This window comes from Acinonyx jubatus, chromosome C2 (assembly GCF_027475565.1).
Source record: "Acinonyx jubatus isolate Ajub_Pintada_27869175 chromosome C2, VMU_Ajub_asm_v1.0, whole genome shotgun sequence".
NCBI lineage: Eukaryota > Metazoa > Chordata > Mammalia > Carnivora > Felidae > Acinonyx > Acinonyx jubatus.
This window is the reverse complement of record NC_069384.1, coordinates 66131539-66147655: the sequence shown is the minus strand read 5'-3', so window position 1 is coordinate 66147655 and position 16117 is coordinate 66131539. Positions and strand designations below refer to the sequence as shown.

Genomic DNA, 16117 nt, shown 5'->3' with positions numbered 1-16117 from the left:
CTCAGCCACAGCAATTTCTTACTTGACACATCCCCAAAGGCAAGGGAATTAAAAGCAAAAATGAACTATTGGGACCTCATGAAGATAACTTCTGCACTGCAAAGGAAACAATCAACAAAACTAAAATGCAACCAACAGAATGGGAAAAGATATTTGTAAATGACATATCAGACAAAGGGCTAGTATCCAAAATCTATAAAGAACTCACCAACCTCCACACCCGAAAAACAAATAATCTGGTGAAGAAATGGGCAGAAAACATGAACTGACACTTCTCTAAAGAAGACATCCAGATGGCCAGCAGGCATATGAAAAGATGCTCAATGTCGCTCCTCATCAGGGAGATACAAATCAAAACCACACTCAGATACCACCTCACGCCAGTCAGAGTGGCTAAAATGAACAAATCAGGAGACTATAGATGCTGGCAAGGATGTGGAGAAACGGGAACCCTCTTGTACTGTTGGTGGGAATGCAAACTGGTGCAGCCACTCTGGAAAACAGTGTGGAGGTTCCTCAGAAAATTAAAAATAGACCTACCCTATGACCCAGCAATAGCACTGCTAGCAATTTACCCAAGGGATACAGGAGTGCTGATGCATCAGGGCACTTGTACCCCAATGTTTATAGCAGCACTTTCAACAATAGCCAAATTATGGAAAGAGCCTAAATGTCCATCAACTGATGAATGAATAAAGAAATTGTGGTTTATATACACAATGGAATACTATGTGGCAATGAGAAAGAATGAAATATGGCCTTTTGTAGCAACGTGGATGGAACTGGAGAGTGTTATGCTAAGGGAAATAAGCCATACAGAGAAAGACAGATATCATATGTTTTCACTTTCATGTGGATCCTGAGAAACTTAACAGAAGACCATGGAGGAGGGGAAGGAAAAAAAAAAAGAGGTTAGAGAAGGAGAGAGCCAAAGCATAAGAGACTCTTAAAAACTGAGGACAAACTGAGGGTTAATGAGGGGTGGGAGATGTGTATTGAGGAGGGCACCTGTTGGGATGAGCACTGGGTGTTGTATGGAAACCAATTTAACAATAAATTTCATATTTAAAAAAAAATATACTAGGGGAGGCAGATTATACTCTTAAAGATAGACCGTGGTGACATAAAGATGTTGTTTATGGTTGTAACAATAGCTTGTAAAAATCTTTAGAAGTTTCTAGTAGATTCCCAGATCCATTTGTAAGTAATCAAGTACAGTATTTTCATTATATTCATTATTTCATATATTCATCAATATATGTTATTGTAACTTCCTTTTGTTAGGTCTTACTTTTGAGGAGAGGGATATCATTGAAGGAGCCTTCCGTCAAGGTCAGATTCGGGTTTTGGCAGCAACTTCTACTCTTTCATCTGGGGTGAATTTACCAGCACGTCGTGTAATTATTCGGACTCCGATTTTCAGTGGTCGACCTCTAGATATTCTTACTTATAAGCAGATGGTTGGTCGTGCTGGCAGGAAAGGGGTAGACACAGTAGGTAAGTGAGTTTGATTTTAATTGTAATAGCATTGGTGAAGGACAGTGTCAGTCTACTTGAAATCTGACTGATGCCTGCCAATTGATTTCTCATCATGCTGTATTTCTTTGTTATCCAAAGCACTAATGTCATGTTTTTGATTTACTTAATATTTATAATGAGTGTAAATTATAATTTTCATATATCATTAGCCATTGATTTTCTCTTAATGTAAAATTAAGATTTTCTTTTATATACGGTGAAATGATTCAGTATTATTCTAATCAAAATGATTTATCATATTAGCTAGAAGATGATTTTTAATTTCCAGTACAATCTATTTAGTGCTAATGAAGGGAGTAATTTTCATGGGGTTTTAGTTCTGCTTAGGTGACTGACCTAAGACTTCAAAGGAGGGATACGGAGACCTGGAAAGTACTCTTACATTCATTCATTCATTCATTCATTCATTTATTTATTTATTTATTTAAACGTTTATTTATTTTTGGGACAGAGAGAGACAGAGCATGAATGGGGGAGGGGCAGAGAGAGAGGGAGACACAGAATCGGAAACAGGCTCCAGGCTCTGAGCCATCAGCCCAGAGCCTGATGCGGGGCTCGAACTCACGGACCGCGAGATCGTGACCTGGCTGAAGTCGGACGCTTCACCGACTGCGCCACCCAGGCGTCCCTACTCTTACATTTAGGAATAGGAATTTCACATACCATTATTTTCTCTCTAAAATGGTGCTTGTTCTGAAAACACCTTTTTAGTTTCTTCTGTCAGCAAGTCATGGTAACATTAACAGAAACCAAGCAGAAGTTTTGTCTTAAGCAATGAGGAAGAGTCTTGTTTGAATTAAATATTGAGGTAGCAGCAAATGTTATTACTAACCTGGTAGATAATTATGGGTGTGACAAAATTGTTATAAGTCTTACAACATTAAAGAGCTTTGGGAGGAAGTTCTCTGTCATCTCATCTTTCTTCTCTAGGATGTATTTTATTGACTAGTACTATACTGTATGTAAAAAAATAGGTCTATGGTTGCTGAAGAACATTAGGATATCCAGGAGAAAAGGGAAAGTCTTAATGGGAAAATAAGTGGGATAGTCTGGGTGCAAAAAACTGGGTAGTATACCAAGGAAGTGACTATTAGAATAACTTGATTTGTCTGTCATCACATCTGCATTTCAACCATCAGGAAGGGGCGATGAGGAAATAAAGGACACAACTTGTCCCTTAAGGGCACTTCTCAGAAGTTGCACTAAGTATTTCTCCTCACATCCAGTCGGCCAGAACTTAGTCACATGGTTACATTTCCCAACTGCAAGAGAGGCTGGGAAATATAACCTTTAGCTGTGTGGCCATGTGCCCATCCAACATGTAGGAGTTTTATTAAAGGAAAAATGAGAGAATGGCTATGTGTCTCAGCCCCAGTAACAAATGACTTCTCTGTCTGTAATCCCTGAAGGGCCATTGGCCTGCCTCTCTTTTAAGCCCTAAAAATTCTAATGATTAAAAAAAACGTCCAACTCCTTGGATTTCCCCTATTATAGGCATCAAAGAAGTTTATCCTGCTCTGTCTCTTACTTTACCTATAAAATGTGCAGATTACATGTGTTTAGAAAAGGTTGGGGGAAGAGACAAAAACACTCCCTTCCTATTCCTATTTGCTCTTCCCTCTGCCCTTCCTTCCAACTCTAATTTCTTAGTAGGCTCAAACTCTGGAGGGTGGAGTCTAAGTTCATTTTACACAGCTACTCTTCTTTTAGGGTCAGAGGGTCTTTAAGGTGATATAGAAGATAAGGAGATTTTATTTGCCCTGCTATATTCTTAGCTTATACTTCTCTTTCTTATAGGGAAGAATAATTGGAAAGTTGGTACCCTGGCCAAATTATCAAGCCTTAAATCAGATTAACATTTAAACAAAACTAAAATATACCACAGCAACTTTGTTTTTGAGGTCTTGGAAACTTCTGAAGTTTTGACTTTGCATAATGCTCCATTTCAGGATGACATATGCTTGCTCAGAACTTCCAGCAAGTGGAGAATGTGTGAATATAGTGTTTCATATCAATTATGAAGATATGCATACTTGGTCATGCTTTTTAGATTATGTAGCATCTTTATAACTTCTTTACATTTTATAAATTATGTTAATGTTCCTAGACAGTTAATGGTGTTTTATTTAGATAACATTTTAATCTTTCTGTGGATTTCTTGGAACCTTCCAGTATAAGAGGTTGGTACTTTGTGCAAAAATAGTGATTTACAAGTCAAATAGTAATAATTGATTTGATTCTAATTGACTTGTCTATTGTGGTATGGATACAACCTCCTCAGACAGATGGGAGCAGGGACCTGGACTGTATATATTGGCATTAATTTTCATAAATCTTGCTCACTTTGAAAAAGGGTTGTCCATCTTGCTGAAGAATTAAAAGCTGAAAGTAGTTTGAATAGCCCAAAGTGGCTTTTTGTATTTGCCACTAATGCTAGTTGATCCATTTTGTAGATAATTTTTTATCTTAAGTTGGGCTATTTTGTAGTGTTTATAAGAGCCAGGTGATGCATTTTATCCAGCTGTTTTTGTTGCTGCTATTGTTTTGTTTGATGGCATCTATCTTTTTGTAATTATATCTAGGATAAACAACAACAGTCATCAAGTTTATAGTCCTTTATCTTTATCTTATCTTGGTTCTCAGTTTAGCAATCAGCTTTAGGAAAGTCTTCTCTCTCCCTAGAATGATTAATATACTCCACCACAATGCCATTTTTAGTTTTCTCTAATGCAAGTTGCCTTCATTTTCCCCCTTACACATCTACTTGCTTCCTTTCCCCTACTATTGGATTCATTTTTGAAAAAAAAATTATCTTTTTTTCTAGTCTTAATTACCATAATAAGTTTGTTTGTATAAATTGTACCTTTATATATGTTTATAATGTATAAGTGCTATCACATTTTTATTCATTTGATTGTCACAGTAACCTAAAGCTTTTGATTAGTGAGTTATAATGTAATTTCTAGGTTTCTGTAAATATTTTTGAATTTGTGTTTTCATATGTAACCAGTAATAATTTGCATTTGCATTTTCCTTTATGATTTTCAAAATACCTCTATTATTATTATTATATACTTAATTATTCAGTAAAAACAGTTGCTCCTATGTGGAAGGAAAGAAACTTTTCCTGTGCCTGCTTAGCTTCTATGGCTAGTGCCTGCAAATTAGACTGACAGATGGCAGATTAACAGGAGAAAAGGCATACATATTTTATTTGATATTAATATTTTAATTTTTTGCATACACAGAGGACTTCATAGAGAACCAGTAAAGACCCAAAGAAGCAGTTAGATGTTAGGGGCTTTATACCCTTTTAACAAAAGGTAATAGAATTGTGAAGTGACAAGACCAAGGAAAAGGGGTTTGAGTTTCTAGAAGTGGTAAATTGTGGGAAAGTAAATATATACTGGAAACTAACAGAAGTTAAGGATTATTTATTAAGGTTTATGCAGACCCATCTGGTGCTGCCTTTCTGCATCCAGTGATAAGTGATAAGTGGAACACCTTCACAAAGAGAAATTTATGTCTTAACATCTAGGCAAACAGGGTGAGGGCCAGGAGCTCTTACTGTGTTTGCTACTTCCTAAGTGCCTTCAGGTCAAAATAATCCTTATGCCAAAGTGGCATGTTTTGGTATGGCATATTCTGATCCCCTTCAATCCAAAATTCAGAAAATGAAAGCATCAGCAATAATTTTATGATCATAATAACCGCTATCATCTATTACCTTCTTTTTAAATAAGACAACTTAAATTCTCTTTGGCAGGTATCTTATGGAAATATGTTGGGGTTTTGCAAATGTGCATTTTTTTGGTTATAGGTGAGAGTATCTTAGTTTGTAAGAACTCTGAGAAATCAAAAGGCATAGCTCTACTTCAGGGATCTCTAAAACCTGTTCGTAGCTGTTTGCAAAGACGAGAAGGAGAAGAAGTAACTGCAAGCATGATAAGAGCTATTCTGGAGGTAAGGAAGAGTTCACTAAATTATTTGCTCTTTGAAGCCTATAATATGAATACTTAATGATGTGAAGAAAAATCTTAGCTTTGTGTTTCATTGTGAGATTGTTTATAGTGTTCCCAAGTCTGAATGTCTTCTATTTTATATAGTTATTTCCTGGAGTTTAATACAGCTAGTGCTATGTCAGCATATTTCAGAACAGTGGATTAAAACCCAAATGCCAGATGATTCTTTTTCTTTTTTAGGTATACTTTATTATTTTTTGAATTTTTAAAAAAGGTGACAAAAATGGACCATAGTTCTTACATACAGATAATACCTATTGACATTAAAATAAAATCAAATTACAAATAGACATGATTAGAAGTTTCAAACAACATGGAAAGATCTAAAGTGAAAAATAAAACTTTCTATTCTGGGTCCTCAAAGGTAACGAATCTCCTTTTAAGTGTTTTGTGTATTCATCCAGAAATTTTTCTGTTCATATACCAGCATGCCTTGCTCTTGGCTTCAGTACTGGTGCTAGGGGGTCTGGTACCTGTGCTCATACTTTTTTTCTCCCCTTTCGCTCTCCATTTGAAAACAAAAACGAAAACACACAAAAAAAGGAGAGTAACTGATAACATAGGGTTGGTAAGGATATAGAAAGTAGGCATTCTCATATACTGCTGAAACTCTTTTGGGAGGGCAACTTGGACATATCCACTAAGATAAAAACAACAACAATGCCAAAACAGAACACATAGCCATTTGCCAGTAGATTCACAACTAAGAGTTTTACTTAGGGATGTATTTGTGAAATTGCATAAAATTAAATGTACAAGAATGGTTATTATGGCACTATTGGCAATAAGAAAAAACTGGAAACAACCAAAATACCACAAATACTAAATAAATCTTGGTAAAACTATGCATTGGGGTCATTAAAAGGAGTAAGCTCTGTTTAGGTTGATTTAGTATGTTTTCAATCTGTATTAAATGGAAGAAGTCAAAGGGAAAATTAGTACACTTAATTAGTATATTTAATATAGTTGTAGGAAGATGATATCCACAAAACACAACTCACTTCACTTTTTCTACACCCATTCCCATCCCCCTTCTGGGTGGGGAATATTCAATACTAGCATTCCTATATGCCCACATGTTTCAGAAGGAAGGCTATGTTGTTAGTTCCTACATTTCAGATAGATAGTGATTCATTTATTTTCATTTATGAGAAAATGTATCTACTTTTTTTTTTAATTTTTTTTTCAACATTTATTTATTTTTGGGACAGAGAGAGACAGAGCATGAACGGGGGAGGGGCAGAGAGAGAGGGGAGTCACAGAATCAGAAACAGGCTCCAGGCTCTGAGCCATCAGCCCAGAGCCTGACGCGGGGCTCGAACTCACGGACCGCGAGATCCTGACCTGGCTGAAGTCGGACGCTTAACCGACTGCGCCACCCAGGCGCCCCAGAAAATGTATCTACTTTTAAGGAAACGTTTGATGTTGTCATTAGGTGTTATCTATATGTATAACGAGTGATAATGGAAGAATTAATAAAAAGTCTCTACGTTAAGATGCTGAGAATATTTTAAGAGAACAAAATCACTTCATTTCTTTTATATCATAAGGGTCTGCATGTCTTATTAAAAAGTTACAGAAAATTTCAAACCTCTTATATCAGATAATAGTTGGTGGAATGGCAAGTACATCACAAGATATGCAGACTTATGCTTCTTGCACATTTTTGGCTGCGAGTATGAGAGAAGGGAAGCTGGGAATTCAGAAGAATCAAGATTCTGTTCAACTTGGAGCAATTGAAGCCTGTGTAATGTGGCTGCTAGAAAACGAATTCATCCAGATTACTGAAGCTAGTGATGGAACAGAAGGTAAGTGTGACTTAATTACAGTATACACTTTTTCATCTTTGCTGACTTTATACTGCTTAGTAAAAGGAAATTGACTTTTCAAACACTATAAAAGGAAACCGGTTTTTCGAGTGCTATATAAACTCATTTTTAGTACTTAGTGTTGGATTTAGCAACATCAGGCATTTAGCATAGAATCTGCTCATAAATATGCATACATTGGACAAAATTCTGTTTGTAAAATTTATCAGAGGCTAAAACGTAAATTATAGAGTACAGAAAGACAGTGTTTTATTTAATCTTTAACATTTGATACTTTATTTCCCTTCTCCTGCCCCCAACCAGGAAAAGTGTATCATCCAACACATCTTGGTTCAGCAACTCTGTCTTCTTCACTTTCTCCAACTGATACTTTAGATATTTTTGCTGACCTCCAAAGAGCAATGAAGGGCTTTGTTTTAGAGAATGATTTGCATATTGTTTATCTGGTAAGTTCTATTAAGTTTGTGAAAATGGGGAGAAAATACTTATATAGAATCCTGAACATCTTGGGAACATCTTGTTTGTCTTCTTTAGGGTAGCATTGGTGGAAATAGAGTACAGGTAAGAAGAGAGTTGTTTTAAAGTAATAAGCTAAATGTTATAGTGACATTTTAATTTATTTGTCTACTTTTTTCTCTAACTTTTCAAAAAAGCATTTGAGGTGTTTTATAAAAAACATATTTTACAATATATAAAAGAATAGTAAAGTATAATGAAATATCAGGAAATTGAAAATAAGATCATCATATAAAATTCAAAGGTTTGTACATAAACATGCATGCCTTTAAGTCATGTACAGTTCCTGTAGCCAACTTTGGTTCTGAGTTTTCTAGCAACTACAGCAAATAGGAAAGCTTGATTAGTCTCAATATTGATAAGATAAACAAAACCAAAAAAATGAGGAAAAGGGGTACCTGGCTGTCTCAGTCAGTAAAGCATGTGACTTTTGATCTCTGGGTTGTAAGTTCGAGACCCATGTTGGGTGTAAAGATTACCTAAAAAAGTAAAATCTTTAAAAAAATAATTAGGAAAAATGTTGCTTTTTATTGCATAAGAGAAATTTAGTCCTAACAAGACACTCAGGGTCTTATATTCTTGAGAAAATCTCTATAATAAATGCAATAAGGAATTTTAAAGGCTTGTATATATTAGATAGTCTTTTATAACTATTTCTTATAACAAAGATTTTGATAAAAATTGAATAAAATAGGGTTTGAGATTGTATTCTCTGGAAAGAACCTGGCTAAAAATATTTTGTCAATTAAGAGCAGTCATAGGAACTGACATAAGCAAGATGGCAGAATAAGAGGCCCCTGGTTCTAGTCTCCATAACAGAAATATGAATTAGTAACTATTTACAGACGAAAACACCTTTCTAAAAATCCCAGAACCTGGCAGTTAGGCTGAAACACATTCATGGAGCACAAAAACTGAGAAAAGCCACATTAGAAGGCTAAGAGCAGTGGTTTCACTTTGACAGTGTTGCCCCTCCCTAATCCAGCACTGTACCACACTGGGAGGAATTCTCTGGGCCTACAGTTTCTCCAGTGAGAAAAAGAGAGCTTGGGGTTGACATCCAGCTTCCTCAGCATTCTGGAGTGTTGCCTGGGAAGTCCACTTCTGTCTTACCTTATGGGGAACACTAGGGAAATAGGCAAGGCTAGATTACCTGAGGAACAATATGGGAGGTAGGGCTCACAGGGATTTGTGTGTGGATTAGTGATGGCACTGCATCTCTCCTGGCCACCTTGCCCAATCAGAGAGCCCAGCAAATGGCTCCACCCACTTGTGCCAGATTGCTGCCTGTTTGACCAGAAAGCAGGGTGAACAGTTAAGCCCAGCTAGGATTCCCAGGCAATGGCCTGACTGCAGAGCCCAGCCTGTACCTCTGCCCTTGCAGGTAACCAGTCCGACACCCCTACCCAACTGCAGAGTTCATCTTGTGGCCCTGCTGGAGCAGGGACTCTGAACTGTAGAACACAGCCAGAAGTCCTGCATGATCACAGGGTCCATCCTGCAGCCCCATCCAACTATGGAGCACAACCTCTGGCCACACCTGAACACAAAGTTCAGTTAATGGCACCACCTATCCAAGGAGTCTAGTCTCTGGTCCTGTCTGGCCAGAGAGCCCAGCCAGTGGCCATGCCTGTCTGCAGAGCCCAGCTAACAGTCCCACCTGATCAGGCAGCCCAGGGAGTGGTCCTGCCTGAATGCAGGGATGAGCCAGTGGCCCCACCCAACCAGAAACTCTGGCATCAAACCTTGCCCACCCTCCTGTGGGCTCTACCAGTTGGCCTTTGAGAACCTAGTTTGGGCTGACTAGTGAAAATCTTTCCCTATTGAAGCAAACCTGTAAAGACTAGAAGAAGTGACTGCTTCCTCAAATGCACACATACCAACACAAGGATACAAGAATAATGAAGAATCAAGGAAATATGGCACCACCAAAGAAACTAGTAAAGCTCCAATAACCAAACCTAAACAAATGGAGATCTGTGAACTGACTGACCAAGAATTCAGAATAATCCTCTTAATGAATTTCAGTGAACTACAATAAAACACAGATAGTCAACCAAACAAAATTAGGAAACAGTACATGAGCAGAATGAGAAATTCAACAAAGAAATAGAAACCATCAAAAAGTAAAACCAAACATGAATCCTAGAGCTGAAGAATACAGTGGGTGATGTGAAAAATTTAGTAGCTTCAAAAGTGGACTCAGTCAAGGAAAAGAAAAAATCTGTGAACTCAAAGATATTATGCTAAGTGATATAAGTCAGAATGAGAAAGACAAGTATCATATGATGCCACTCATAAATGGAATAAAAAAAGAATAAGCAAACAAAAAGCAGAAATAGATCCTAATTAAAGAAAGCAAACTGAGGGGGTAGGGTAGGGAGATGAGCAAATTGGGAGAAGAGGAGAAGAAGACACAGGCCTCCAGTTGTGGAATGATTAAGTCACAGGAATAAAATGTAGAGCATAAGGAATACAGTCAATGATATTGTAATAGTGATATAATAAGACATGTTAACTATACTTGTGGTGAACATAGCATAATGTATAAACTTGTTAAATCACTAAGTTGTATACCTGAAACTAATGTAACGTGTCTACTATATTAAAAAAAAACATAAAATAATGAGTTAATGGATACACAAAATAAAAGATGTAAATGGTAACATCAGTGACCTAAAACATAAGGGGATAGAGAAGTAAAATTTTGGAGTTTGTGTATGTAATCAAAGTTAAGTTGTTATCAGCTTAGAATAGGATGTTATAACTATATACAATGGAACATCATTTAGCTATCAAAAAGAAGGAAATCTTGCCATTTGTGACAACATGGATTATCCTGGGAGGGTATTATGTTCAGTGCAGTAAGCCAGAGAGAGGAAGGCACATATAATATGATATCACTCACATGTGGAATTTGAAAAAGTTGAACTCAGAAATATTGTTAAATGGCAGTTTCCTGGTGCCAGGGCATGGGGAACATAGGTAGATGTTGGTCAAAGAGTACAAACTTTCACTTATAATATGGATAAGTTGTAGGAATCTAATGTAAAAAATGGTAATTATAACTAATAACACTGTATTGTATACTTGGAATTTGTTTAGAGAGTAAATCTGTTCTTACCACAAACACACACAAAGTGGTAACTGTGTCAGGTGATGGATGTGTTAATTAACTTGATTGTCGTATTCATTACACAGGAACACATGTATCAAATCATCATATTATACATCTTCAATATATCCAATTTCATTTGTCAATTATACTTTGATAAAGCTTGGGGGAAAGGGGCAGATACATATATTTCGATAAGCAAGTGAATGGTGGGAGCATAAAACTGAAATTCTCAGAGAATTAGGAAGGTTGGGGTGCCTAGCCAGCTCATTTGATAGAGCATGCAACTCTTGATCTTGGGGTTGTGAGTTCAAGCCCTACGTTGGGCCTAGAGAATACTTTAAAAAAATAAAATAAATCGTAAAAACAAAGTTAAATCGAATTAGGAAGGCTTATCAGGAAATGCATTTAAATAAAAAACAGTGTTGAGGTGAACAGAGGGGAAATGCCAGAACAAGGCCATTTTTTCTTCTTTTAGTGAACAATTGTAATACATGGGTGATAATATGCTCAAAGTTCTGTGCCTGAGAATGTGGCTAGGAAGAATCTCAAAGCCAGTGTTATAAGTTACCTGCCACGGCCTTAAAACTGTCTCATTTATCATACAGTGGATAAGATTATCAGTTCTAGGGTCAGACTGCCAGTTTACTTCCATGAAAATCAGATTGAATATAAGTCATTAAAATAATTGCTAATGAAATATGTGAGACAACTGTAAAAACTATAAAAAAGTTATAAAAGTCAATATGGGAAAGAACTAGAAGGATACTGCTCACAGATTATTTTGCATTTCTCTTTAATATCTAGCTACGCTTGGCCAAAACAGAAATTGAATTTCAGTGTATTGTGGATGTGGTCTACATAAGAAAGCAGTGATAAATTCTAATCAGTAGACTTAGACTCAAAACAAAAGGCCTTGACCTTAGCTCAAAATGTGGCAAGTTAATATTCCTTTATGTTTTAAGTTAAATAAAACCTGTAGTTTTCATATACTATTTTATTTTTTGAATATTTAAAACATTTATGTGATTCAAAAGTCAGAAGTACATCAAAAGGATGTACCTCTACTGACCTTCATAGATAACTATTTTCATTAGTTTTTAATACACAGACACACCTTGGCAATATTGCAGGTTTGGTTCCAGACCACTGTAACAAAGCAAATCAATGCAGTAAGTGAGCCAAATGACTTTTTTGGTTTCCCAGTATATATAAGTTTATACTATACTATAGTCACTATAGTCTATTAAGTGTGCAATAGCATTGTCTAAAAAATGTACATACCTTAATTTAAAAATACTTTATTGCTAAAAAATGTTAAGCATCATCTAAGCTTTCAGCAAGTCATAATCATTTTGCTGGTGGAAGTTCTTGCCTGGATGTTGATGTCTGCTAATTGATCCAGGTGGTGATTGCTAAAGTTGGAGGTGGCTGTGGCAATTTCTTAAGAATAAGACAACAATGAAATTTGCCAATGAAATTTGACTCTTTCACAAGCAATTTCTCTGTAGCATGCGATGCTGTTTGATAGCATTTTCCCGACAGTAGAGCTTCTTTCAAAATTGGAGTCAATCCTCTCAAACTCCGCTGCTGCTTTCTTTATCAACTAAGTTTATGTCACATTCTAAATCCATTGTCATTTTGATGGTTCTCACAGCATCTGCACCAGGAGTAGATTACATCTCAAGAAACCACTTTCTTTGCTCATCCGTAAGAGGCAACTGCTTATATATTCAAGTTTTATCATGAGATTGCAGCAATTCAGTCACATCTTCAGGCTCCACTTCTGATTCAGGTTCTCTTGCTGTTTCCACCACAACTGCAGTTACTTCCTCCATGGGAATCTTGGACCCATACATTCATCCATGAGGGTTGGAAGTCACTTCTCTTAAACTCCCATTGATGTTAAAGTTTTGACCTCTTCCCATGAATCATAAATGTTCTTACAGCATCTAGAATGGTGGAATCCTTTCCAGAAAGTTTTCAATGTACTTTGCCTGGACCCATCAGAGGAATTACTGTCTTTAACAGCTATAGCCTTATGAAATACAGTTCTTCAATAATAAGACTTGAAAGTCAAAATTACAGTTGGCTCTTGAACAAAATGGGTTTGAACTTTGCAGGTCCACTTATACATGGATTGTTAAAAAATAAATATAGCACAGTACTGTGTATTTTCCTTATGATTTTCTTAACATTTTCATTTTTCTAGCTATATCATAAGAATACAGTATATAATATAGCATAAAATATGTGTTAATTGACTGTCTCTGTTATTGGTAAAGCTTTCCGTCAACAGTAGACTATGAGCAGTTAAGATTTGGGGAGAGTCAAAAGTTATACACAGATTTTTCCACTGCATTGGGGTTGGTGCCCCAACCCCCACATTGTTCAAGTATTATCTATACTTCAAGATCCATGGACTGTAGAACGGATATTCCATTAGGAGATAGGAAAACAACATTTATCTTGTACATCTCCATCAGAGCTCATGAGTGACTACATTGTCTGCAGTAATTGGAAAGGAATCTTTTTTTTTTTCTGAGTAGGTCTCAATAGTAGGTTTAAAATACTCAGTAAACCATGTTGTAAACAGATGTGCTGTTATCCAGGCTTTGCTATTCCATTTACAGAGCACAGGGAGAGTAGATTTAGCACAATTACTAAGGACCTTAGGATTTTGGAATGGTAAATGAGCACTGGCTTCAACTTCAAGTCACCAGCTGCATAAGTACCTAACAAGAATCATCGTGTCCTTTGAAACTTTGAAGCCAGGCATTGACTTGTCTTTAGCTATAAAAAATCCTAGATGGCATCGTCTTCTAGTAGTAGACTATTTTGTCTCCATTGAAAATTTTTTGTTTAATGTAGCTATGTTTATTAGTGATTTTAGCTAGATCTTCTGGATAACTTGCTGCAGCTTCTATATCAGCACCTGCTGCTTAACCTTGCACTTTTACATTATGGGGACGGCTTCTTTCCTTAAACCTCACAAACCAGCCTCTGCCTGTTTCCAGTTTTTCTTGTACAGCTTCCTCTCCTCTCTCAGCCTCTCAGAATTGAAGAGTTAGAGCCTTGCTCTGGTTTAGGCTTTGGCTTAAGGGAGTGTTGTGGCTATTTTGATCTTCTATCCAGGTCACTCACTCTACAAATCAGCAATAAAGAATGTTTCACCTTCTTATCATTTGTGTGTTTACTGGAGTAGAACTTTTAATTTAAAAGTTCAAGAACTTTTCCTTTGCTTTCACAACAGAGCTGCTTGGTGGAAAAGGCCTAGCTTTCAGCTTGTTTCAGCTTTCTATATGCTTTCCTCACTAAGCTTAATCATTTCTAACTTTTGATTTGAGAGATTTGGGACTCTTCCTTTTCATTTCAATATGTGGAGGCCATTGTAGGGTTACTAATTGGCCTAATTTCAATATCATTATATCTCAGGGAGTAGGAAAGCCCTAGGAGAGGGAGAGAGATAGGGTAATGGCTGGTCAGTGGAGCAGTCAGAAGACACACAATATTTATCAAGTTCACTTTATTTATCAAGTTTATTTATCAAGTTTTATATGGGTGTGGTTAATGAGACCTTAAAACAATTACAATAGTAACATCAAAGATAATTGATCATCGATTATCATAGCACATAAAATAGTGAAAAAATTTGAAATAAACCGTGAGAATTACAAAATATGACCCAGAGACACAAAGTGAGCAAATGCTGTTGGAAAAATGGTGCCAGTAGACTTGCTCAAAGCAGGACCGTCACAAACCTTTAATTTGTATTAAAAAAAAAAAAAAAGACAATATCTGTGAAATGTAATAAAGTATATAAAATAAGAAAGTACTATATCTCTTTTGTTTTATAAATACTAGCAAGCACATATATGTATTCTTACTTTACCTTACTGTAAGTGCACTGTATACATTTTTTTTGCACCATCTTTTTTCCTTAACAATATATCTTGGAAATCACTCTGTCAGTTTATGGAGATTTTCAATTCTTTTTTAAAAATCTGTATAACTCCATTGTGTGTGTATACCATTATTTATTCAGTTCTCTGTTGATGGACAGTTGGGTTGTTTCCAATATTTTGTTACGGCAAATGATGCTACAGTGAATAACTTTGGTGCATATATTATTTAGTTTTGAGGGAGGTATATCTTTAGGAAAGACTCCCTAAAGAACAATTGTTTGATAAAGTATAAAGGCACATGTGATTTTGGTTTTGTAAGATTGCCCTCCATAAGATTTGTATCACTTTTCAATTTTACCAGTTCTATATTAGGGTAGTTATTTTTCCACAACCTGATGAATAGAGTATATATATTGATAAGCTTTTATACTTTTAAGTGTATTTTTAATTTATATTTTTAAGTTATGAATCCATTTGAACATTTTTTCCATTTGTTTAAGGACAGTATGCTTTTTTCCCTCCATGAATTGTCCATGTCTTTTATTTTTCTATTGTGTTTTGTTCTTTTTCTTAAGTTTTTAAGGTTGTTTTATATATTAGGGAGAATAGTGCTTTGTAGTATAAGTTGAAAGTATTTTCATCCTAGTTTTTTAGTTGGCTTTGGCTGTGTTTATTGTGTGTTTTACCTCACATTTTTAAAAAATGTCGTTGAATTTATGAACTTCTGTATCAGCAAGAAATGCTTTTCTTGATCTAAGATTATAAAGGAATTCTCTAACATTGTTCTTCATGTAATTGTCTGATTATGATTCCCTTCTTTTGAGCTGTGTTCCATTAGAAGTTTATTCTAGTACAGTAGCCACCCCTTATCCATGGGGGATACATTCTATGTGTCATGGGGCACTACTCTCCCTAATATATAAAACAACCTTAAAAACTTAAGAAAAAGAACAAAACACAATAGAAAAATAAAACACATGACAATTCATGGAGGGAAAAAATGGGGGATGCATTCCAATACCATCAGTGGATGCCTGAAACCCAGATAGTACCAAACCCTATGTATATTATGCTTTTCCCATACCTACATACCTTGATAAATTTTAATTTATAAATTAGGCACAGTAAGAGATTAATAACAACATAACAAAATAGAACAATTATGTAATGTTATAAATCTTTTGTGAATGT

At 35.9% G+C, this 16117-nt stretch overlaps 1 protein-coding gene across 4 annotated transcripts in view; it reads left to right on the top strand.

The window, feature by feature from the left end:
- The window catches only part of POLQ (DNA polymerase theta), a 117406-nt gene that overhangs the window by 25310 nt on the left and 75979 nt on the right, over positions 1–16117 (top strand). For all 4 annotated transcript variants that reach the window (XM_027060952.2, XM_027060953.2, XM_053220923.1 and 1 more), the window contains 4 exons: positions 1285–1497; positions 5360–5502; positions 7165–7369; positions 7694–7836. In XM_027060952.2, the coding sequence (XP_026916753.2) occupies positions 1285–1497; positions 5360–5502; positions 7165–7369; positions 7694–7836 (704 nt within the window). The remainder of the gene's footprint in view (positions 1–1284; positions 1498–5359; positions 5503–7164; positions 7370–7693; positions 7837–16117) is intronic.